This window comes from Triturus cristatus, chromosome 8, assembly GCF_964204655.1.
Source record: "Triturus cristatus chromosome 8, aTriCri1.1, whole genome shotgun sequence".
Lineage (NCBI taxonomy): Eukaryota > Metazoa > Chordata > Amphibia > Caudata > Salamandridae > Triturus > Triturus cristatus.
This window is the reverse complement of record NC_140591.1, coordinates 314,404,658-314,431,597: the sequence shown is the minus strand read 5'-3', so window position 1 is coordinate 314,431,597 and position 26,940 is coordinate 314,404,658. Positions and strand designations below refer to the sequence as shown.

At 41.7% G+C, this 26,940-nt stretch overlaps 1 protein-coding gene across 2 annotated transcripts in view; it reads left to right on the top strand.

Moving 5' to 3' along the window:
* SACS (sacsin molecular chaperone) overlaps positions 1-26,940 on the top strand; it is a 392,226-nt gene that overhangs the window by 36,955 nt on the left and 328,331 nt on the right. For both annotated transcript variants that reach the window (XM_085621593.1, XM_085621594.1), the window contains exon 2: positions 3,718-4,230. In XM_085621593.1, the coding sequence (XP_085477719.1) occupies positions 4,208-4,230 (23 nt within the window). In that variant the 5' untranslated portion in view covers positions 3,718-4,207. The remainder of the gene's footprint in view (positions 1-3,717; positions 4,231-26,940) is intronic.

Below are 26,940 nucleotides of genomic sequence, written 5' to 3'. Positions count from 1 at the left end.
ACTACTTCAGCTGGAGACCAGATCCCAAAGCTATGGAAGTAGATGCTCTACTTCAATCCTGGGACATGAAGAACTGTTATGATTTTCCCCCTTTCACTCTAATACAGAGAGTATTGCTGAAAATACGGAGAGAGAAATACAACATAAAATTGGTAACTCCCTTTTGGGCTACACAGGTATGGTTCCGTGGGTCCTGGGACCAGCAATAGACATCACACGCTTAATTCCAGGGAATTTAAACCTTCTCCTAGGACAAGAAGGGGAGCAACATCCTCTCTTACAAGAAGGAAATGTGAACCTTCTTGTTTAGAGGATTTCAGGTGATCAAGCAGAGGCCCAGACCTTTCTGGGGAGGCTAAAAGCCTATTGGATGAGTCATGGGCACCAGGAACAAGGAAAAGAAACACTGGTGTAGGGAAAACAGGATCTAGTTGGTGCCTGGAACGAGATTTGGATCCTGTGGATGCTCCTATAATCAATATAGCCAATTTCCTGGCAGAGTTATTTAGAACAGGATTATGCTACTGAGCTGTTAACTGCGAAACTAAACGAGTTCTCTGTTGGTAGCGATCCTTTGATCTGCAGAGTAATTAAAGGGATAACACTTAGATGCCCTCCCAGGGCTAAATTTCAGCCCTTATGGAATGTCAATCCTATCTTTGACTTATGTATGTCCTGGCCTGAAAACCCTTTCCTCTCAAAAAAACTATTGTCTATGAAACTAGCTACTCTACTCTGCCTTATATCTTTCAGAAGAGTATCTGATGTTAGAGCATTAGATATCTGCAACAGATATTATTCCCCAGACGGAGTCCATTTTGACATTTGTAAAAGACCAAAAACAATGTCTGAGAGTATTGTTTACCCGTATTTTAATGATTGTAAAAACTTTGTGTTGTAAGTTGTCTGAACGCCTGCGAGAGTAGCATGTCTGATGCTAGACCAGTAGGTGAAACTCAATTGTTGATAGCCTTTGTGAACCCATATAAAACTACATCTACAGCTACTATCTCTAGATGGGTAAGAACAATTATGTTAGAAGCTGGAGTGGATTTAACAAAATTTGGAGCACACTCTTCTTGAGGTGCGATGGCCAGCAAAGTAATTTGGGCTGGAGGTACGCTTTCAGATATACTTAAAGCGGCAGACTGGTCTAGTGCTTCTACCTTTGCAAGTTTCTACCTTAGACCGATGGAGCACGTGAGCAGTATGGCAAGAAATAGCTTTAAACTTGCGTAATGGTAGCCTCCGGTCTTGTAATGAAATGGTGATTCTCTAATTAACATACAGAGAGAATATTGATTTCATTAAAGACAACAGAGGCTAACATTATCCCACCCTCTACACCCATGTGGAGTAAAGAGTAAGCGTTAAACAATTCTTAAAGTTATATTTATAGTTATTATGTGTTTTTATACATATGTTATCGGTACATTTTGTTGCCTTTGCAAAAAATGTATTTTACTTGATAACTCAATTTTTTTTATAAGTTATCACTCCTTTTTCTATTTTTTCCAGACAATCCATCACTATGAAGTTTCTCTTTTCATCAAACAGTACCATCAATACTACAAGATTATTCTGATGAGATTAACTTTTTCGTCTCAGCCTTAAGAGGATGTTACTTGGTTGCACTGTTGCTATGTTATGTTTCTAAAGTACTATGGACTGTTTTACTTGTGATGTAACACATGTTCTTTAAAGGGCTGCATGTTGGGGCAGCAATAAAAGTTATTGGATAATGTTAGCCTCCGTTGTCTTTAATGAAATCAAGATTCTCTCTGTATGTTAATTGGAGATTCGCCATTCTTTGGTGATATTTGCATAATTATGGATTTGCTGCATTTGTCGCTTAGTCCATCATCTGCTGCATAATCTGCAGATTTTAACAAAAAATAAATTTGATTTCTAGCTCAAAAGGATCAAACGTTACTAAAAAAATTGGCAATTGTGGTTCCCGCACTCTGAATGGATTTTCACAAAGGTTGAATGGACAAATTTCAGTTGCTTATTACTGTATTTGGGTATTAAGTTGGTACTAATTAAGGTGAACTCTCTTCTCAGACACTGTTACCAGGTTAAAAAAAAATGACACAATAATAAAGTAATACTATCACAAAATGTGCAGCATCATTTTCCTTTTCTTGCCGCATAAATTAGTCAACCTTGCAGCGTAGTTTGGTCCTCCTATGCCGCATAATTCCAGTGGCACTGGGTATATTCTATACGGAAGGGGTTTTCTCGGCTGGTGGTTTATGCAGACAGAAATGTGTCCATTCTTAAAGCACACACCACAAACTACTAGTAAGTGTTATCATTACTCAAATTAATGGTAATCAATTATATTAACATAGGAACAGGGAGAGGCATAGACGGGCCTGTGGCGTTAAAATCTGTGACATGGGATCTCAAGCAAATCCGAATATATGACATTACAACGCATGCAATTACAACGCATGCTTTTACAACTCAGTCTTTACATTGCAACTACCATTACATTGCATGGTTTTACAACGCATGCCATTGCAACGCATTTTTTAAAACTACCATTACAACGCATTCCATTACAACGCATACCATTACAACGCATACCATTACAATGCATAGTACTTTTAGGGAAAAAGTAGGGCAAGTGTTGGATAGTGTGGGGCTAAAAATGACTATTCCCATGTACCCCAAAACCCATACCCACTCTAATACTAAAAACATCTCCATTACTTACCTTATAATGCGTTGTAATGGCATGCGTTGTAATGGCATGCCTTGTAGTGACATAGGTTGTAATGGCATGCATTGCAATGGCATGCGATGTAAAAGCAGTTACGTTGTAAAGGTAGGTTTTGTAATGACTGCGTTGTAATGGATGTTTCCCAGAAAATCCTTGTGGGTGTATTAACACAATGAGCTATCTTTCTGGGATTCGTAAGTGGGATAGCAGGTTACACACATTTCTCTGCTGCAGGCACATTAGTCCCATGAACTTGTGACCTGCAGGTTATTTGTAGATCTCTGCAGTATTAGCATCACCCCCTGCAGCAGTTTTACCAGTATTACAGCCTCTGTCCTAGAGGTTACCAATTCAAACCTCCAGTATTGAGCATAAACTGTGCAATAACGCAAGCTTCATTGTTCACCTGAAGCAGGTCACTTGTGCCCAATCAACGGCTGTCCTCAAGCAAATCAACATGGGCGTACCCCCGACCCTTCTCTCATTAGTGTTTCTTGTAGTTATTTTTCTGTTGATCACATACTTTAATTTAAGGTGCGTAGAGGGATACACAGTTAAGCCAGACCTAAAAGTGGCCATAAACGTCCCCGAGCGAGCCCGGAGCTTACTATTTTTAGTGCACTGTAGAACTAGATAGTTAGGCATTCGGTCTGAGTTAAAGTTACAATTACAATTTGCTAAAATGTATTTCAAACTCCGGCGAAAGAGGGAGGCGGAGGAATTTGAGAGAGGGTGAAGGGAGAAAAAGAGAGATAGACAGGGGAGAGGGGCTGTGAGGGGAGGGAGAGAGAGGGGTGAGTATTCCCAAACCCCTTACGTAGTGGTGTACAGTTCCGCGCCGGGTATAATTAGAAACATTTTGACATCCATTCAGGAACTGCTGCTAGGTACTGGGAGGAAACGAGTTTCCCATGTCCACTGTGCGCACAATGTCTGTACATTGCACGTATCCGTTTTTCGTTGACTTTTTCCTTTCTTTTTTCCGACAGAAACACTGACTCGAGGAGTTAGCCAGGCAAGCCGCAGTTTCTCTCGTCTGCAAACACCGCCGGGAAACGTAAGGAACAGCACGGCGTGCGGACAGACACCAGATCGGCCACCGCGGATACACATACATACAAGTAAAACCGAACAGCGGGCACCTCCGGCGAGGGGAGCCTGGTTTCTGGGTTGACTACACACGGCCTCTTTAATTCTTTCTTGTGTAAACTGTGCTCGGACGTGAGAACATGCTCCGCTGACCGCCGGGCATTGAAATCTGACAAAGGAGAGCCCGACGGAGCACAGAGGCTGACACTTGTGGAGACAACACACGCCTGTCAGTATGAGCTGACGGGCACGAAGCGTGGATGGTTTCAAATGTGACCGGAAAGGAGCTCACACAACAAGCGAAATGGGGCGGAGCTAAAGAGGATATCAATGAATTCATGTTCTTCTTCTGCACTTTCCTAACTGTTGCAAATCACCAGGAAAAGGAAGATGGAAGCCAAAGATGATGTCAGGTATTGTTCGTGCTTTTGCTGCATCCGATGTGTGCAGTGTACAGTACAGTTGAGTCGAGAGGTGGAGCCGTGCAGTGGCTGATGGAATGGGGCGACGTTTGCCTGTATTTTTGTTCACTATCACTAGGTGGCATCATATTTGCTCTTCTTGATAGACAATGTACACATCCCCTTTATGAAGTCATTATAACATGGCATTTGTAAGACAGTGAACTGTTGTTCTCAGTCAGTTTTGCTGATGCGGTGTATGCTTTTTAGAATATAGTGAAGTAAACCAGAGTGAAACATGGTTTACTTCCTTACATTTTGCTTGTTACAATTACTTTACTCTGTACAATGGGAGGAAAGTCTGCTAATAATTTCGAGTGCTCGTCAATGTGAATTCACCTTCGTGCTTGTATAAATGAGTCATGAAATATGGAACAAGATTGCTGGTGAGGGGTTCTTGACTGTGACACCATAAACTACAAGGCGTAAGGTTTGTAAATACCACCAGAACCCCGAGATAGCACTTTAGAACCATATTACCAGTGGCAGCTAGTATCATGTGAAAGTGGTGAGGCAAAGAGCAGCAGGTCTCAGGGCTCACAGCAACAACTTAATAGCCCTGTACCCACCCCGTCAAGTGCTCAGAGCAGTAGTGGTTGGTGTCTGGGCTGAGTGGCGGGGAGGGGGGAGACGTACTACGACAATATAACAACAAAAACAAATAAAAAATACTTACCTGCCGCATCACCACTCTTCTGCTTCTCACCAGCACAGGCTTCTAGAATCCCCTTCAGCCAATCCTGACGCTGTTCTCATGCTGCATGAGAGCAACGTCAGAATTGAGCGCCCTCGATTTGCGCTACCAGAGAGACTGGGAGTCTGTGCCTGCGGTCTCCAATTCTATCACAAAGAGGTACCCCCAATACCCTCAGTCGGGAAACAACCTTTACAACGCAACTATTACATCGCACTACACTTACAACGCAGGCATTACAACGGAACATCCTTTACAACGCATGACACTACAACGCATACCATTACAACGCATACCATTACAACGCATGACACTACATCGCATGTCACTACAACGCAGGCATTACAACGCATACCATTACAATGCATACCATTGGAGTTAGAACAGTAATTTTTAACCCCTACACTATCCAACACTTACCCTACTGTTGCACCCCCTGGAGTTAGAATAGTAATTTTTACCCCTATACTATCCAATACTTACCTTAAATGCAATGTAACAGTATGCGTTGTAATGGTATGCGTTGTAAAGGTAGTATGCGATGTAATGGAATGCGTTGTAAAGGTAGTTTTTAAAATGCGTTGTAGTGTCATGCGATGTAATGGAATGCGTTGTAGTGGATGTTGCGATGTAAAAATTGCGTTGTAAGTGCATGCGTTGTAAAAGTATGCGTTGTAACGTCATCCATCCATCCATGGTGGACGGTGAGGTGGCTGGGGCGCAGGCTGTTGAATCTGAGGTGTGCAGATGCCCCCGGGAAGTGGACCAGTTTCCTGGGAGTTCCAAAGCAGTACCCCCAACACCATCAGTCTAATAATTCCTCATTTAGAAAAACCCGTGCATTGTTTCTCTAACAGCCAATTAAATGACATGTTGATATTTTAGTCAACTAGCAAAGTTAGGCCCTTAATCAGTAAGGCTAGGCCTTTTTTAACAATCACACAACATCATGCATGCCAGTTCTGATACCATTTAGACAACTCTCATCATGATCACACTATTCACTTGATATGACCATACATTTTTATTTTTTATTTTACTTCTTATTGTTATTTCATATTAATTTGTCACAATTGTTAGGACATCTTATTCACCCAGTGAAACATTTCATCATGCTGAATGCTTCGTATTGTGATTTGTTATTTTTCCAAGTGTTTATTTATTACATTTACGCTCAGTAAATCACCATATAACAAGTGTTGCATACAAAATAGATCACTACTGTCTTAATTGATAGGCATGCCAATGTATAGTTACACTAGAGATTTAACTCTACAGAACAACAGCAATCATAAAATTAAAAGTCCTGTCAAAAGTAGTTCAACTTTCATCCATAACATGTCCTCAGCAGTGTTTACCTCCTATGCCTGGTGCACAAATCTTTATCTTTAAAACAAACTCTGCCCATATCTTCCTACTCGATATCTTAGATCTAAAGGCCAACTTTTGCTTTGCCGTTGGCGAATACATATGACCAAATATTGTGATAAATCCTTTTCTTTATCTTGCTCCCCGCCACTGGAACAGACTGCGTTTTCACATTCGGTCATGCTCTGACTTTACCTGTTTTAAAAAACTGCTTAGGACGTGGCTCTTCTGATACTCCGTTCCACCTATATTTGCGCTCCAGGGCCGAGATACCCTTCTGGGTGTGATTTGTTGCACTAAACTGCGTGTCATTAACATAAAATAACATTAAATATCCTTATCCGGCAATATGTCTCACAACAGCAATTTTCTATAATATACTAATCGGTCACATGTGCTGAATGTGTATCATAGAAGTCATATTGCAGTGTCACATTTCTAGTATGCTCTTAGTATTTATGAGGCAAAAAATTATCGCAAATACTGGTAAGAATCTGCAAGTGAACATTAACCTTATAAATTAGATTTTGTAATTCTACCTGACTGTACGAATTTAACCCCTAGTATTCTGGATAAGGTTTGTGTATAGTGTGTGCATATGCAAAAACAACTTGGCATAAACCATACATGAAGATCTGATGAGTGTAATATGCTGTTTATAACCATTGGTAAGGTAGGGGAGGAGCACTCGAGGCTTGGTCTCTGGTGAGTCATGGCCCCTCCCCATAGCAAATAATAGCAATAAATGTTACATTGCACTCTGCACATCCACATATATATTTTATATAGTGATAGATAGATAGATAGATAGATAGATAGATAGATAGATAGATAGATAGATAGATAGATAGATAGATAGATAGATAGATAGATAGAGAGAGAGAGAGAGAGAGAGAGAGAGAGAGAGAGAGATAGATAGATAGATAGATAGATAGATAGATAGATAGATAGAGAGATAGAGAGATAGATGATAGAGAGATAGATAGATGATAGATAGATAGATAGATAGATAGATAGATAGATAGATAGATAGATAGATAGATAGATAGATAGATAGATAGATAGATCCTGTAGGTATTTCCCTTGTCCCTGATTTGTGTATTCATGGTCACATGTCAGTCAGTAGTTATGCACTATGTCCCTAGAGACATAGACAGCTTTTTCGAAATGTAAGAATCAGTAGGACCGAATTATGCTGCTAAGGACATAACTTTTTATGAATATGAGCGCAATGTCAGTAAACACTCTGACAGACCCCCACAAAAGCAGCATCAACATTAAAGCAACATAACAGGATTACAACACAACACATGAATACACCGCACCGCCACAACAACAGCACAACCAAAAACAAGCTAACACCACATAACCACACAAGTGAACAATACTATAATATAACCAAAAACACACCAGCACGTCATAGCAAACAGCAACTTCCCAACAACATAATTCACACAAAACCACATCAAAATAGCACAACACATAACACCGCGACATAACAGTACAACAACACAATAACAAGACTACAACATTAACAGACAACACACGTGAGCTGCACCACAACATAAGTCAACAAACGGATTAAATTGCAAATAACACAACTAAACAGCGCACTATACACACTATTATTACATGGCTTCTGTGTGAACCTCTCACGGCCCATCCAGGCACTCTTGAGAATACGGCATCTGTGATATTGTGTCACCGACTAACAAGCAAGCAAAGGCACGACTAAGTATTTAGCAAGGTGATTTGAACTAGTGAGGCTCAGACCCTGTTATTCAAAATCATCATTGCCAGATTAAGTGTGAGCCAGAAACATAAGGACTGTGAACGCTTCTTTCTTAAAATGTTACAAAAAGGGGCCGCGGACATACACTGCATGAGATGCATGGATGTCACAGCAGCAGCAGGTAAGTATGTCTGTCTGTTACCAACCACAATAACTGAAGGGTATGCTGTACTTGGTTCTCTCACCCGAAATATTACATTTATTGCTTTGTTTCCCCGCTACGCCTATGGGTCTCCCATGCATTTAACAACAAAAAACCACTTGTGGCCTGTGCGCATGGTAAACATGTAAAATAAAATACTGGATTATATATACACCTCATAACAAAGTGATAGATGGAATGCTGGTCTTCCTTTTTGGAGATAACTTGGCAATACAGGCTGGAGTATTTGTTTTACGGCAGGCCTAGACTGTTTTACATGAGGTAGGACTCTTTCTTCACTGGCACAGTGAGAAAAACGAGCCAAAAAAGGTCTCAGTTCCTTATTTATCATGTTTTTTTCCGTTCTATATTTTCTTATCTTACCTTTTCCCTCGTTGCTTTCAGATTTATTGGTGTCATTACCTTTTCCATGGTTCTTCTCCACTTCTCTTTCGTCATTTTCTCTTCCCCCCATTGTATATTGGCTCTCTTGCTTGTATTCATCTCCCTTTACCTATTTGGTTCTCCATTGGACCTTACTTACCATTATCTTTAAGAATTACTGTATCTTCTTATCATTCTTTCTATTTTCTTGGCTCTTTCCTATTTTTATGGCTTTGCTGATTCCTCTCTCATTTTTTCTTTTACCTTTGTTCCATCACGTTAGTTCTCACCTCATTCTCTTTTTCTCCTGTGCCCTTGCTCGCTGCAAGGCATTTCCTTGCTGTCCTGCCTTCCAATTGGTCCACTTTTTGATTAATCCTTAATGTCAGTTCGAATTGTTTCCTGGAATGTTAAAGGTCTGCATTCGCCTATCAAGAGACAAAAAATCCTCTCTCATTTAGCCAAATTGAATGTAGACATTGCCTTTTTACAAGAAACCCATATGTCTGACGCTGAGGCTGCTAAACTTAAGAGAGGTTGGGTGGGTGCTGTATTCTCTTCTCCGGGTGATGGTAAGAGAAACGGTGTGGTTGTATTAGTTCGCAAATCTTTTGCTCATTTGCCCTTGACCTCTGAATCAGACCCTGAAGGTAGATGGTTGTACGTCAAACTCTCCTCAAAGGGCGCCCCTCTCTCCCTCCTCAATATCTACGCCCCTACTGGTGGTGATCAGATTTTTTGGCGTGCAATGGCCTCCCGTATCACTGAATATATTGATGACAATTTTATTTTAGCAGGTGATTGTAACCTCCCCTTTGATCCTTTTTTAGACAGAAACTCCAAGGTACCTTTTGTCCCTAATAAATCTCACAAGCTTTTCGCTCAAGCGATATCCCAACATAAACTCATTGATGCTTGGCGTCTCTGCAATCCTACCTCTAAAGAATTCACCTTCTACTCCCCGACTCACCATTCCCAGTCGCGTATTGACTATGTTTTCCTTTCCCACCATATGTCCCAATCCCTAACCCACGCTGATATAGGCCCCATCTTATTTTCTGACCATGCCCCCGTTTTGATAAACATTGACATCTTACCCAAGTCCACTGGACCAAAGAGATGGCGATTTAACAACACTTTACTCCTCGACCCCAAATTCTCCGCCTCCTTTGTAGATTTCACCACAGAATTTTTCACCATTAATGACACACCCACTATGCCTAACCACGTGGTTTGGGATGCCTATAAAGCAGCAGCTAGAGGTTTTATTATCAGCTTTGTGGCTACTAAACGCAAGAATGCTCGTAAACGCACCAGTGACCTCCTTTGTACGATTAAAAAGTTAGAGCATTCTTTCTATACATCCCACTCGCAAGAAAGTCTGACTGCTCTCATTGCTGCTAAGATGCAATTTAACAAACAATCCACTGAGGATGCTTCATTGTATTTGTTGAAATCCAGTTCAAAATTCTATGGGTAAAAATAAGGCGGGGAAGGTCTTAGCCAATTATTTAAAAGTCAAACAAAACAAATTGAATATTGAATCTGTCTATGATGTTAATTCTGTTTTAAAGCATACAGATGCTGATATTTTAGAGCAATTCTCCCAGTTTTATTCCAAACTCTATTCTTCTGAGACGCACCCCACTGCTCACTCTCTTGCTACTTCCTTTGCCACCATCCAACCTCCTTCCAATTTCCCTGTTGATTTATCTGCCCTTGAATCACCAATCTCCGGTGATGAATTACTCACAGCACTTCAGTCACTCAAGAAGGATAAGGCCCCGGGGCCAGACGGATTCACAGTTGAATTTTATCTGCATTTTTCCAAATTGTTGCTACCCAGACTCCACTCCCTTATTGACTCCTTCATATTAAATGGTTCTTCCTCAGGTACATTCTCAGACGCCCACATTTGTATTATACCCAAAGAAGGCAAAGACACCCAGCATTGTAAGAATTACAGACCAATCTCTTTGGTCAACATTGATTACAAACTGTATGCCAAATCTCTCGCCATTCGATTAGACCCTTATCTTCCTGAACTGCTAGGCCCTGAACAATCTGGCTTCGTTAAAGGTCGCTTCATCACAGATAACACCAGACTTTTGTTTAATGTGCTTTCCAAATCTCCACAGTTCCAACATTCGCTAGCAGCCATTGCCCTAGACGCAGAAAAAGCGTTCGACAGGGTGGAGTAGACTTTCCTTTTCTCCGCCCTCAAATGGTTTGGATTTGGCCCACATTTCATCTCTTTTATCTCCTTCCTTTATTCCAGTCCTAGAGCGGCGGTTTGCGCCAATGGTCTAGTTTCCTCTTTTTTCAATCTAGGTAGGGGCGTTCGTCAGGGATGCCCTCTTTCCCCTTTTCTTTTTAATTTGGCCCTAGAACCTTTTCTTTCAAAGCTTCGTCAGAATCCCAACTTACACGGTTTCCAAATCTCCCACACTAATATCAAACTTGCTGCCTACGCAGACGATATTCTATTATTCATGTCTAACCCCGCAACTTCTATTCCCGCATTCCTAGCTGAAGTCCATGACTACTCCCAGATTTCAGGTTATAAGCTTAATAATGACAAGTGTGAGATTTTACCCCTTACTAAGTTCACTTTTAAACCGGACTTTATGGCATCCAATTTTACTTGGAGCCCCTCACACATCAAATATCTAGGTCTACACATTACTCCCTCCCTCTCCGATACTGTCTCGCTGTGTCTCAATAAATGCGCCCAGAAATTATCCGACCTCACTTCCAGATGGCACCCATTATACCTTTCCTGGTGGGGTCGTCTGGATACGATTAAAATGATGCTCTCCCCGTTAGTCCTTTACACCATCTCCAACATCCCAATTCCTATCCCTGCTCAGTTCTTTAAGAAAATCAACACTATTCTCTCTTCCTTTCTTTGGTCCGGCAAAAAAGCACGTATGTCCCTGCTTAGATTGCAACTCCCCAAATCCGAGGGTGGAGTTAATTTCCCGAATTTTCCCGCTTACCACAAAGCATTCCTTTTGCGGCAAGCTTCCCATTGGCTGCAAGACCCTGCTGAGCCGTCCCCCTTATGGGTTATCATTGAACGGCTCTCTTTATCCCCTTTCACTTTTGCTGAATACCTCTCATTCTCTCGTAAGCCTCACTTTTCCTCCATTCCTATTCACAAATTTACAGCCAAGCTGCTTCTTTCCACCTCTCCAGGCCCCCCTTCCTCTATAGTAGAGTTTCTCAATTCCACTATCTGGCACAACAGCAGTGTAACCATCAATCGCAAGCCTTTTTATTGGAAAACCTGGAGACAGAGGGGTTTAATCTGGGTATCTCAACTCTTCTCTAATTCTGATTTCTTATCCTTCTCAGCCAACACTTCCATCTCCCTCGTGCTTTTGCCTGCAAGTATCTTACGCTTAAAAATGCAGTCATGTCCACTTATGCTCTTCTCTCTAACCCCCCCATGCATACTCATACTCCAAATCATACCTCACAGCTTCATTCCTTCTTGCGCACTCACCCTACAACCTCCTCAATATACCACTCATTTCATGCAACTCTCACACCTAGGCCAAAATCCAAAGTTGAGGAACAATGGGAATCTGACCTTGTCATTTCTTGGCCCACCTCCCTGTGGGATAAATTATGGACCAAACTTCGCAAGACATCTAGAGCTGCTTCTCTTACACAAACTCTTTTCTTCATATATAACAGGCTTCTCTTTTCTCCCCAGGTGTTGAATAAGAGATTCTCTTCTACACCGGACCTTTGTTGGTCCTGTTCTGCTCCTAAGGCCACTCTTTTTCACATGCTTTTCTCTTGCACTTTCACGCAAAGTTTCTGGACACTAGTTTGGGCCCAAATCAATGCCATATTCCACACTACATCTCCCTTCTCTTTTGTCAATATTTTTTTAGGAAGCCTTTCTCCTTGTTGGGATGACATTGATCTTAATACGCAAATTGTTGACTTGTTGTTAGCTGTTGCTTTCCAACAAATCACCGTCAACTGGAAAAACTTCACGAATATTTCTTTTAAAGCATGGTGGTACAATGTTTGTTATAATCACAGGCTAGATACTGCTTTTGTGCACCCCCTTAGTTTAGCTGCTAAACGACATGATTTATGGCTTCCTGTAACCTTGTATCTAGATACCTGTGCTAAACGCTCCTCTCATGTTTCACCTATTCAGCAAGAGGTCTCTAAGCCTCCCTGAGTGACATTGTTTTTCATTTGTACTACTCTTTTCATATAAGCTACTTTATTGCTCATTATTACCAGCGCTGTTTTTTGTTATTTAGCCTTAAACTTTTGTTATCCTCTGATTAATTGTATATTTTCATTACCATGTTTTACTTTTTTCCTCTATTTGAAGATATGTTTGTATTCTTTCTCATGTATTGACACCTTTACTTATCCAATAAAATTCTTTTGAACTTAAAAAAAGGTCTCAGAATAATGAGCAATAACTGAGAATAATTTAAGAGCTCCATCCTCCCCGATTTAATCTGTATGTAATTGCAGGCGCAAAAAAACGAATTAGAGAGAAACCCTTCGAGCACAAAGGAAACTGGGTTAGAGTAACCAGTAACAAGGTTATGTTCCCTATGTTAATATTTCCTTAATTGACTGCCACTACCATATAACATACAAACTCTTCCGAACAAATCATACAAACAGTAAGCCTTATTTTATCAGGATCACGATATACACCAAGGATAATTTATGTTAATAGATCTGTGGCCCCCTTTTTTGTAACAATTTTTATGTATGGACTTGATTTTTAATATATTTGATGGTGTATATATGATTATTTTGTCAATAAAGGAGGAGATATTTTTACTAAAAATAAGGCTTACAGTTTGTATGATTTGTATGGAAGAGTGTGTATGTTACATGGTAGTGGCAGTCAATTAAAGAAATAATAACATAAGGAACATTACCTTGTTTCTCTAAATGCAGGCGCCCATACCATACTAATACATTACGTACACACCTTTATGAACTTCACACTGTTCTTGTAGTTGCTATTCTGGCAGTGATATGTTAGTGGTGTGATGTTTAGAGCTCGATATTCTGGTACTGTGCGTGGCTAACAATGGAACGCACACCTCTTCTGGTATTATGCATCACCTCGCTTTCCGTCAGATATTTGAGAGGCTTCCCCCTTAAATTACTTAAAGTTGGCGGCTCTGTCTTGCTTCAATTTCCTGTGTGAGTGTGATATAGGGTCTGTATGTGGAACATTTTGGCAGGCTTTACTGCATCATTGTACACTCTTTGAAACACAGAAATGATCTTTATTGCTCCGAGCCATCTATATATTGCCACAGTGCAACTTCAACAGTACTGCCTGACACATTTTGTCTTTTTCTGGTTTGCGAATCAAAGGCGTGATCTTTAGTAATAATTCAGATGGTATTGAGATATGGAAACATTGACATTGGCCTGTCCTTCCATGGACATCTAAAAGGCAGGTTGACCGCAGGCCCCAATAACCACTGGTGCACATTGAAATTCTTACATAGTAATTCACTTCACACAATTATAAGATTTTCTTGGGTGCAGGAACATCAGTACCCTTTTTACCGAAAAAAATATGTGGCCGGAAAAATCACATAGGAAAAGGGCTGTATTGCAGCCTGGATCCGTTTCCTGGCCCACCGCTGACTATCAACTAAAGCACAGTATGTAATGCTCCTGCCTGCCTGGCACACTCTCCCCAGCCCTCCTCTCCATCACCACCCCTCTCACCCCCTGCACACAGGCCCTGCAGACATTTACCAACTGCTCAGAGCAGGTGGTGCATGTCTGCATTAAATTGCTCAGAATTGGGAATACCAGGTGGAATTTTATCCAGTAATTGGTTCACACATATATTTACCATTCCTAGGGATCTAGTTCATAGTTGAAGGGATTATATGCAAGGATTCCAGTTGGTATCATTAATTCTGCATGCCCGGCGGCATTTGTACTCATAATTCTATGAAACTCGTAATCAGGGCCCAAGTGTTTTTACCTTTCACCTTGACCTTGATTTGGATGGAAATATAAATGTGTGAGAGTATATATGTGTTTAACAGCATTAAAAACCTTAGAAGTTAATTACAAAAAACAAAGTTTACAGAGACGTTATAGTTAGGTTCAGATTTTACACACACAAAACCATAGAAATTCAGCAGCTATAGTTAGAATTATCTCAAGTAACTATAACTCGTGCCCTAAGGTAACTATAACTCGCACCCCTCCCATGCACAGTTAACTCATCAATAGTTTTAAAGCAAATGTTGCAGTGGTAATATCAATGATGTCTTAGAAGATGTTATGAGTGATGCAATATGTGGGGTAATTAGCAGTGCATGGCGAGAGCGCGAGTTATAGTTACCTTAGGGCAAAGCAGGCATGGTGCAAAAGGTGGACAGTCTGGTGCCTGTGACTGTCAGTCACTTATGGAGTTTTTCTGCCCCAATCATATGAATCTGCTTAGTGAAAGGCGCACTCTATCATCTTGCATACCAGGCATGTAATATTGGCGGCAGTCGGCAGAGCCCGCACTGCCTCCTGCTGCATTAGACAATCACCAGAATGGCACTGTCTGTCAGAGTTATTGAATCAATTAATGCACTGTAAATAGCATGATTTCTTGACTAACAGACTGCTGATGTTTCCTCTTACAACAATAGCTTGCTAGACTCCGCTCATGGTAAAGTATTACATTTTACAGACAGAGAGAGGGGCAGGAAGTCAGCCCTCTGCAGCCATCTTAAGTTTGAGGCATATATGGATCCCTTTTATCAGCGATACAGAGTTTTTGCCTTGATTGCATGTCATTCGAAGAGGAGTCTTACGCGTCCCCAACGTGAGAGGTGCTCTCGTTTTTGTTTCCGTGCATGGCATGTATCTTTCATGGCAGTCTGTGGAACCTACATTACCTTTAGAATTGTGTCGCATGTTAACATACCATTGGTTGCTTAGAAGGTTTATAAGTACTTGCAAAAATAAAATTCATATTTTTGACATTTAAAGATTCTTGTGATATTTTAAGGTATCATCAGGTTAGTGATTCACGCCATATTTCTTCTGATGACCCTGCTCCAATCTTGGTTCAAGCCAAACCCGGGCTCAGGCCCATGGCACCTCTTCCGTTGAATATTGTGTTTTGCCCAACTCTGAGCACTGTCTGCAGTTACCTGGTGTCACTGCAGTGATTCTGGTCTAGTGCCGCATGCAATTACACTAAGTTGATTACCCACAATTACATTGCTAATACATCAGAGCTGTTCCCATTCACCTGTAGCACTTTGAATCATGAATGTGCGTAATAAGGATGTTTCAATTTCATAGTAGTGGCTTTTGGAAACAGTACAAGGTCTCATTACAAGCTGGCCAGAATTCCTGTCGGGGCAGGTAACAGGGTTAGAGGCCCTATGGAAAAATTATAAGAGTCATGGATACAAGACCCATGAAAACACCACACATGTTGTGTTTCCCCTGGAGATGTCGACTGCTGAGAGCAGCTGAAATCTCGAGGAGAAACAGTAGGGGAGAATGAGGAATTACAAGAGGAACTGGACCCAAAGATACTGATTTCCTTGTCAATTCCTCAATACATACACACAATTTAATGTACCTCGGTCCATGTTACATAAAGTGCCCCGAGGGCGCAACGGGCATTTGAGCCAGCTTTGCACGCCCCGGGGCGTTTTGGTATTACAGAAGGGGCCGCAGACGCTTGTGCGGTCCCTTCTGTAATACCAATAACGCTGGCGCATATAGAGCGCCAGCGCTATCTTCAAGGGGGCGTTCCCTCACTTGCATGGGGGCGTGCCCCATGCAAATGAGGGAATCCCTCTTCCTTTGCACCCGCGCCTTTTTACCGACACGTGCGCAGAGGCAAAGAAGCCCTCAGGAGGCGGACTGACAGTGTGCCACTTAAAAGGTGGCACACTGTCAGTGTGCCTCCTGAGAGCAGCCTTCTGCAGGGGGTTAAAGGGGTACTAAGGACCCCCCAGACATCCCCTTGCAGGCAGGTGCAGTCACTGGCTTCACCCACATGCAAGGGGATCTCTACTCCCCTTTAAAAGTGCAGGCGGGTTGCTGCCTGCACAGTGAAACCCAGAGCAGCTGTAAAGCAGCTGCTCTGTATTTCACATGAATGCGCTACGCCCATGGCAGCGCGAGTTCACAACTGCTCTGGAGGCAGCGCATGCCCCATAATGCGGCACATTTTTTTTCATTGCACCTGGTGCACCTTTTGAAAGGTGCGCCAGGTGCAATGAAGGAATCTGCGCCGCATGTGTAATGCGGCCCCTGGTAGCAATATGTCATGAGCTGGTACATAAACCTTTTTGGTAAACAAGAGAGACGTAAAGGAAACAGAAGGTGACTGCTATGCAAGATTAGATTTTATTTCACTGTTGTGTTAGCCTAGATGTGCCCAAGAGTAAGGAGCGATAAGTAAATGTTTTGTACGCTTGTAGTATTTCTATAGCGCAAACCTAGCCAAATGGCAGGGAGTGCTCCACAGGTTCAAAGATGAGCATGAAGTCAGTAAGTGGTAGAGGAGGTAGCTGTTTTGTGGACTGTTAATGCATTCTGAAGTAGTGTTCTTTAGAGATGCATATTTGTTTCCTAAGTTGGAAAAGCATTGGGGCAGTCCTTATGAATATGGAATGTTATTCTAGATCCTGGCTACGTGGATGGAAAAGGTTTGCTGCCTTGTTTTTTCATTTTTACACTTCTTAGTCTGCAGTCTGATGGTGTCATAGCTGCAGGGTGTGACAAGATCCACCAGAGGTGGTGAGCTTGTCTGCAAGATAAGATAAGGTACTAGTCGTGAAGGTTTTGATGATGGTGCTAGCAGGTAAGTTAAGCAAATGAAGTTCCATCAGGATAGGGTGATGTAATCATATTTGTTCAGGCCCTGGATGTGATATAAAGTAGAGCATAAATGCCTTTAAAGGGTGTCAATTTGGAGTATAGGAGGACATGGAGCAGGGTATCACCACCATCCAGATGCAAGAATGTGGGGACTTGAATAGCAGCTCTGAAGTCACTTTCTGGAAGAAACAGCTCCCTTTTTGTTAGATGAGAGCGCTGGTACCAGTTGATCTTTGTTTTCTGACAGCGTGTTCCTTGAGCATGAGATTGGTGTCCAGGGGGAATCTTAATGACTTGGCATCCAGTGAAAGTTGTGTCTTGAAGCCATCAAGGTTCGTGTCATTGAGCTAAGTTAGTACTAATTCATGCTTATTGTTCTTGGATAACGACATGAATTCTGTCTTGGTTGGATTGAGATTCAGATAGGTGCTAAACATCCAGGTTTGGATGACGTGGAGGCAGTATTTGGTGCATTGGCTGTCTGAAGCAGAGACTTTTAAGTAAAATTGTGTATCATCAGCATATTCATTAATCTAGATGCTGTTATGTGTGAGTAAAGCACCAAGTGGCTGCACGTAGAGATTGAAGATGACAGGGGGACTACCCAGGAGGATTCTGCAGATGATAGGGATTGTTTGGGACCTGGATGTGCCCATGTGTACAAACTTGTCATTTCAAAAGGTAGGCGGACAACCAGTGAAGCTAATTGAAGGTGAATCCTTTTCAAAACTCCAGAGTGCGTATGAGAGTGGGATGGTCAACTGCATCAAGCGCCGCTGAGAGGTCCAGCAATAACTGGAGGCAGAGATCATTTTTATCTGTGGTCAGGAGGACATAGTCTATGATGTGTAAGGTTGCGATTTTCCTGCTTAGCTAGAACTGAAGCCAGGCTGGTGATCGTACAGGAGATTGTTAACACTAATGTGATCTTGGAGTTGAACATAGACTGCTTTTTATATGAGCCCATGAATGATATGTGAGTGATGGTCCAGTAGTTGGCCAAGTCATCATGGTCTATTGTAGGTTTCTTTGGAATTAGAAGAATCTGGTCTTCCTTAAAAGCTTAAAAGCTTCGGGGAATATGCCTTGAGTGAAGGAGGCATTGAAAATGGTGAGTAGGGGTTGAAAGAATGTCCCCAGAAAGAACTTTGATGAAGGGACGGGGTAAGACATCATCTTCATAAGAAGTGGCTTTGAAGGAGTTTAGTCTGTTGGTGATATCTTGAAGATAAATGGCTATGAAAGATGACGATTGTGGAATTCCACAGGAAGGGGTGGAAGAAAGAGATGAAGAAGGCTTTTTGCTGAGCTTCTGTTTTTTTTTCAGTTTTTCAGAGAAGAAGAGGTTGATGGCATTTCACTTTTCTTCTGAGTAAGGAATAGGTCGGTCCAGCAGGGGTTTGATGCAGTGCCTGATTATTTTAAAAAGTATTCTGTGTCTGTTGGAGGCTTCACTGATGGTGTTGATATAGTACTTTGCTTTGGCTGATGTGATGAACTGTCCATGAGTTGCTCAGTATGATTCACTATAATGAGATCATTGAGGGTTCTGTTTTTCTTCCATTTTCTTTCCTATCTGTGGATAGATTGTTTATTGTCAGCAAAGTCTTTAGAGTGCCAGGATGCTGAAGACTTCAACTTTTACTTGCATGTTTTAATTAGGGCATGGATGTTTTCATAGATTTCCCAAAAGGTGTTGAAATTGTTTAGAAGAGTGTTGGCATCGGATGCAGAGTTGACATGGTGAAAGCATGTTCAAGCATTTGGTTGTCTATGGTGAAGTCTTTGAAGTATCTGAAGGTTTGATTTTATTTTTTGGGTTGACTTTGGTTGGACACTGAGCAGGGAGATAGGAATGAAAACCTGGTTGGTTCAGTCCAGGGGTGTGAGTGGGAGTATTGGGCTGTTGGTGACGTTAAGAAGACAAGGTTGAGGATGTGGCCTGTGGAGTGTGTAGACTGTGACATGCTGTGCCATGCTGAGCGTGTTGAACAGGTTGAGCGGGGTGTCTCTTTTTCTTTTGAGCTTGTGTTGTCTGGGGAGTTAAAGTCACCCAAGAGGGTAATATGGGCATGTAGGTTGGGCAAGATGGTGAGGAGATCTGAGATTTTTTTCTGCCTGGGAGGCAAGAAGATGAGATGGAGGGTGGTGGTTTGAGTTGCAGAGAGTGGACAAAAGGCTTACCAGCAGGTTCATGGAGTTGAGGGTTACTTACTTGGTACAGAAATATGAGGACTTATGGATGACAGTGAGTCCTCCTCCTTTTTATGTGAGTGGTCCGCACGATGTATGCTGTAGCCTGTGGGAAGAAGGATGTCTAGGATGTGCGAGGATGAGAGGTTGAACCAATTTTTGTGATGAAGAGGGCCCCAAGACCAACTTGATGATCTTCTAGCCTTATTTTCCAAATAAAAATGTCAGTATTGCGCTAGCTATATATGGAGGAAAGGATGCAATTCAGTGCCCTGACCTAAGTCTTGAAAGTGATAATTATTAAATTTGTGTCAGGTAGGACTTTAGGATGCAGTGAGACAGGTATTTTGAGGATGCCAAGGGTTCATCAAAAGAAGTTTGAGAATAGACTGCTGCAAGTAGATGATGCAAACCCACAAAGCAATCTACCTGGACCTATTAGACAAAGGATAAAGTGGTAACCTTCAAAAAGAGGTAAAAAATGCATGGTGCTCTGAAAGTAGTGTGGACTGTGTGCCATGGCCTAGGGCTCTTCTATTATTTTTTTTTATGCTTGGTATATCTGTTTTAAGGTACTGTCTGTTTTTCTTTCCTTACAATCCAACTTCTTGCAACAATCTGGAATGGTTTCCTCATACACATCCCCTGATAAAGTAGGACCTAATGTAGTGTAGAGGATTTCAGAGAATGTGTATTCTAATGTACATTGGTTTTGCTACATTTTTAGGTTTGATAAATAGATCTTACACCATTCATTTCAAATTAATGTTGTGTGCACATGTAGGGGGCAAATGACTATCAGTCAGTTGTTGAAAGATTGCAGCTTACATTCATGACATATAAGTTTTCATTAGAAGTGTCGCAGCCCAGGATGCAATAACTATCATACCTGTTAAAATCCTATGTGCAACACTTCAAACAGTGTGAAAACACCACACAAAAAGGATCCCACAAAAGTTCAAGAAAAATAGAACTTCCTTGAATAAATAAAGCTAGACCAAAACAACAAAAATCCAATCAGTAAAACTGTAGATATGTAATTTTAAATTTTTAGTGAAAATAGCACCAAAAAGCACAAAGCTTCAACTATGAATAGTTGGTTGCTGTCGACCTGGACAAAGTCACAAGTTTAGGCTGACCGCTATGGAGCACGGGCCAGCTACAGGGAACCAGTTAGTCCCGCTGAATAAAGTACCTTAAATCCTGGTTTCAAAGCTTTGCAAGTATCCGCAGCGAAGATGCTCCAGGAAGCCAAAACGATGCGTCAGTTTCAAGATGCAGCGAGGCTGCGATACGAGGGCCTGCATAGTCATCGAAGATCCTGCTAATGGATCTTGTGATGTGAAGTTTGGCATCAAGGTTGTGGCGATTAGTTGGGGCGATACTTCGGTTCCAAGGAGCTGCAAGACTGCGATGTAGAGTCTGATGTTGTCATCGAGACAGCTGTCAAGGAGGAATGCAAGGGCCTGCACCAATTATGCATCGCACAGTGGCAGTTCCAATGAGGCTGCGAAGGTGATGCAGGTCTTTGCAATGGGTCCAATCCATGCAGCAGCAGAGATGCGTAGGTTCTGCCTGGGTTTGTGCTGCGCTGCAGAGGAGATGGGTTAATTCCCCTGGATCCACGGCTGGCAGAGCACCTTAAGCCCACTTACAAGGGTCAAAGACTCGGGTGGCATCACTTGCCAGGGTAGACTCACAGAGGGCAGAGTACAGGTGCAAGGTTGTTGGAAGCCTGTTATGTCCCTGAGGCTTCAGATCAGAAGGCCAGCCAACTAGTCCTTGGAGTAACTCTGGGTTCAAGAGATGCAGGTCCTTCCCTTCTCACCTAGACAAGAGGACAGCAGGCAGCAGAGCAGGGCGGCAGTCCTTCTAAGCAGCAGTCCAGCAGTGTGGCAGTCCTTGTAAAAGCACAGCAGTCCTTCTTCCTATAAGAGTATCCACTGTTCCAGAAGTGAACTGAAGAGTTCCAGTACTAATACCCTGTTGTGTCTTTGAAGTGGAGAGAAACTTCTAGATGCATGCCTTTTAAATGCACAGGTGACCTGCCTCCCTGGCCCTGGATACAGACTAACCACAGGTCAACATGTCAGTTTAAAACTGAACACACAGACTGCAATAGCAGGCCTGAGACAGGCTACTTAAGAAGGTGGCACAATAAGCGATGCAGGCCTACTAATAGCATTTAATTCAAAGTCCCTGGGTACATGTAGTACCACTTTTCCAGGGACTTATAAGTAAATTAAATATGTCAATTGGGGTATAAGCCAAAGTTACCAGTTGTTTTTAAAGAGTGAGCACTCGCACTTTAGCACTGGTTAATAGTGGTAAAGTGCACAAAGTCCTTAGGCCAACAACAATGAGAGAAAGGTAAAAAGTTGGGGGGAAGACCAGCCTAAGGCTCACAGGTCTAACAAATCTCACCTGTCTTTCTAAATCTACAGCACCCATTAGCGTTGACTGCTTGACTCTCTCCCCCTGAAGTCAAAACCTAAAAAGGAAGACTTTAGAAATTAATTAGTATCGCAGTAGTAGCTGGTTCTTGAGATAGTCAGTGACCAGCGTCATTATTTACCTCAGTGTTAAGATAGACCACCAGTACATGCAAACATCCAAAATGTTGTTCAGATTTTACATCTTCAGCTTGAAGAATGTACAGTCCATAAAAAAGGAGAAAAATCACATTAGGAGGTCCCTGCCTGGTTCCTCCATGGCTCCCATTTGCTTGAAGAAATTCTCTGCACATTTCAGCTTCTCAAAAACAAACCACTTATAAGAAACTGGATCATTATTTAGGGTGAGTGACAACACATGTCTAGGATTAACCCAGACCTTGCCAGGATGAACTAAATTAACGTGAGCTCAACTCCTTGGTCGCTATGGCACAACACAGACAGGCTTAACTTAGGGCAATGTGAAAAGTATTTATGAAGTACCAAAACAGTAATAAAGTCAAAAGGTAAAAAAAACAATATCCCAAACCAAATTAGAAAATTAGAGTAAAATGTAATAAACAAAATGACACCAAAACGACAAAACTCCTAAAAGGGGTAATGGAGATATACATTTTTAAAACTTTAGGTAGAAATAGCACCAAAAACCACAACACATGAATGATAGTTAATTGTCGCAGTAGGCCAGGACTAGACACAATTTGAGGCTGACCGGGATAGAGCGTGGGTCAGATACACCAACCAGGTTTGTCCTGGTCAAAGATTGTACCTTCTGACTTCTTTTAAGTCCCAGTACTCCACAGCAGTACACTTCTAAAGCCTCTAGGACCATAGGAGAGGCAATTAGAGACTAACAGAGCTTCCGGTAGAAACAAACAGGAAGGTCCAGCCAAGGGCCAGTTATCACTTGTCAACTGGGTACTTTCAAGAACAGTTCTCTTGCAGCTTGTCTACCTGTAGCCACTTAGGAGATCATCCCCCAACTAACTTTTGGAGTCAACGTCTGTCCTGGGTACAAGAGGGAGCAGATCCAGTCCTTCAGGGCTGTTCTCGGGTCATGGACCGCTGGTCCAGTCTTCTTCTGATCTTCTGCAGATCCAGAAAGTGTTCCAAAGTGGGTGCCTGGAAATGACACATTTATGCCTGGCATAAGCTAGTGAGTGGGGTGTCTCCTGGCCTACCCTAAGGGTCAAACCTATCCACTTTTTTTCATAGTTCCTGTTCGTCTTATTGCAAGATGTCCAAAACGCAATGTGTCAGGGTACATCCAAGATGGCGAATGTCTTTGGCCACACTGAAAGCGTCCTCTAAGGGCTGGTGGTGTGTGTGTGTGGAGTGTACTATCGTAATCCTAGTGTCCTCCAACATCTATCACTAAAATCCTATTTGGAGCGTTTAGTGTACCCACAGCAAACCCTTGTTTAAAGTCAGCAAAAATATAGGCTCCAGCAAAATGTGCAAAATCTGAGGTGAGCTCATAGAATAGGCAGATTTCCTGCACCAGTGCTTTAGGGATTTAGTTGTGAGAAAGCATTAATGCCTAGAGGGTCTCCGCTACATGGTGGCCTATCAGGAATTGCATTTTTGATGAAAGTGCAGTGTCAGCTGAGGCATTTTTGTCAAAACAAAAGCTGTGCTGGTGCTGAGAAGATCCTTTAATATGGCGTGGGTTCTACTGAGGGGTGGGTAGAGGACAGGTCCCTGTTGCCATGGTGACCTTGGTGGACTGCCTGCCATGAGTGCAAATGATCCCCTTACTCTCAGACATTATTGAGAAATGAAGATTTGGCGAGAGTCTCCCTCGTGTTTGGAAGTCCCTAGGTCACATTTCTGAATGCATGTGCACATCAGCAGCAAAACACACACATCAACAAGTATGCCTGCGCCTACTGTGTTAACTGTCACATCAGTACATATTGTTCAGTAAATACCTTTCTAAGGATGCACTATGGTGCTTTTTTGGCAGCACTCGAAGAAACCATTGTCTTGGGTTTCATTCACTGATACTGTTCGCCTGTTTTTCTACTACAGTATTTTCGGTAGCCTTTTCTGCTATTAGTTGTACTTTGATAGCAGATTATGAATCATGAGAATGACTAGGTAAGTGATTTGTGCTGCAGGAGGAACAAGTTATGCAATTTGAATCAAATAACGATTATCTCCATATGTATGGGCCCACATTGTGTTGACCACACACCAGCAATTATGTGGTGCTGTGCTCCTTTGGTCAAAAAACGGAACCGTTTAGTATAGGTTGACTTATTTACACAATAAACAATAGTAAAATGGTTTGAAATATATATACACAATGTGAGCCCATATAAGATTTATATTGTATCTCACACAAAAGTTTAATTAGAACTACAAATAATAACATATAAATCCTAAAAAGCCATATAAATAAAATAATAACATTGCTGTTCACCTGCATTAGGTTAAAATATGATGGGTAAATGATTTAACTGTCAGATACCTCACACAATTCCATGGCGACAGTGATATAGGGCCCGATTCACAGAACTAACTTAAGACAAAATCCTAAACTTACTACCATTTTGGTATTCACAGAAGGCACTTACTCATTTTGGTATTCACAGAAGGCACTTACTCATTTCGGTATTCACAGAAGTTAGGAGTCCTAACTTTAGGACTCCTAAATGCCTTCTGTGAATACCGAAAGTCTTAAAATTAGGATTTTTCTCAGTTTAGTAGTAGTATAGTTAGGACTCCTAACTTTAGGACTCCTAAATGCCTTCTGTGAATACCGAAAGTCTTAAAATTAGGATTTTTCTCAATTTAGTAGTCCTAAATTTAGACTTAGGACTACTAAACTGAGAAAAATCCTAATTTTAAGGCTTTCGGTATTCACAGAAGGCATTTAGGAGTCCTAAAGTTAGGAGTCCTAACTATACTACTACTAAACTGAGAAAAATCCTAATTTTAAGGCTTTCGGTATTCACAGAAGGCATTTAGGAGTCCTAAAGTTAGGACTCCTAACTTCTGTGAATACCGAAATGAGTAAGTGCCTTCTGTGAATACCAAAATGAGTAAGTGCCTTCTGTGAATACCAAAATGGTAGTAAGTTTAGGATTTTGTCTTAAGTTAGTTCTGTGAATCGGGCCCATAGTTACGATAGTCAGAAGGTCTCCTGAGTTAATTAACTGGATGTCGATATGTTTTATCCAAGTGTGGCCGTTTGTTACACGCTTCTTCATGACATCTGTCAAATTTCTAAACATCGTAAAGAATGTAAAAAAAAACTTCTTTTGGTTCAACAAATTGATACATAATATAAATACATGATGGGCCTTTGTTCAGCGAACTTTATCCACTGGTCTGTTAAATTGTCACCCACATTTTGCTTCTGCTCGCCATGGCATGCAGCATGGGGCATGGGTCAGCTGATTTTCTCCCTTCACTTTGAGTGACTGCACACGGCTTGGACACATTGTTCACATCCACCTAAAACCAGTTCCTTCCACTTCAATAATAACCTGGTTTCAAGTGTCCGTTTTAAATGTAGTTATTTTTCTCATAAAATCTCTTAGTAGCAGCTATTTATTCTGTATACGCTTCAGGTGCCCAGTTAGATGGTGTGATTTATTTTCATTCTTCTTTTTAAAGTTTTAAAGTGTTTAGGTGACTATGTGACATTGTAGCTACCTGCGATGTGAGTGCCTGGTTAGGTGCAAATGTATTCTTACCCCCTCCTCAAGTAACAACAACTGAAAGACTTTTATATAAGAACATCACTAGTAAAATGGTGACATCAGTGAATGTTTTTTTGAAAGTTAATATTTTTAATGCATGAGCAAGGCGACACTGTTTATGTGGCCACGTTATAAAATTGTTTGTGGCACAGTCCTTGAATAAAAATAAAAAACTACCTATCACACCAGCTAGCCAAAGCCAGACCTGTTGGCTTTGCCAAAGTGTGATGTATATGCATCAATGTCTATGCTTTGTATTGTGTGTTATGCTGTATGTTGTGTAACAGCAGTAGCTCTGAGCAGAGAGTTAAACTATCTGCAGACAAAACCTAAAAATGCAGCAAAAAGAGGCAGAGCATGCACTTATTTACAGCCAGAATAATTGGTTGTCAAGACTAGCGATTCAATATGAAGGTCATAGGTCAGATAACATGGAACCCACTATGCAGACAAGCAACATTCTTATTGATTTGATCTCAAAAAATCAATAGAACCTAAACTGGCCAGCTTGCTTTCATGGAAGCCTGCCCATATGCCGATGAACCTGGGAGGCGGGTACCTCACAAAAATAGAGTAATGCGTTCAATGGCGGCGGGCCTGTTCAGCGGTGCTAAGATATCAATACATTGGTTGGCTGTAGGGGTCCGGCTAAATGGTCACATCTTTTAGCGTCCACAAATGTCTGTAACACTCAGAATGTATCAATTCAAGGGACGTTTCCTTTCTGCAAATGTAGTTGCCATACGCTCCTCCTCTAATGGAATTGTATTTTCCAAAGGAGCAGTGTATGTATTGTAGAGAATGCATTTTCTTTGTGGCAACGGCAGCATCCGTTATTTACAATTTACCTTATTGCAGAAATCCTCTAGCATTGGCCAGTAGAAACCTAGGCATATATTGTGGCATGCAGGTGCTGGTAGGTCCGCAACGTCTGTACAATATAATGTGTATTCTTGGCCTCACACTGAAAAGGCATCAAATCAACATGGCGGTTTTCGGCTACAAGGGTTGCAGTTGCCTCCCCGTTGTCTCCCAGGGCTCTCAATTTGCAGATGAGT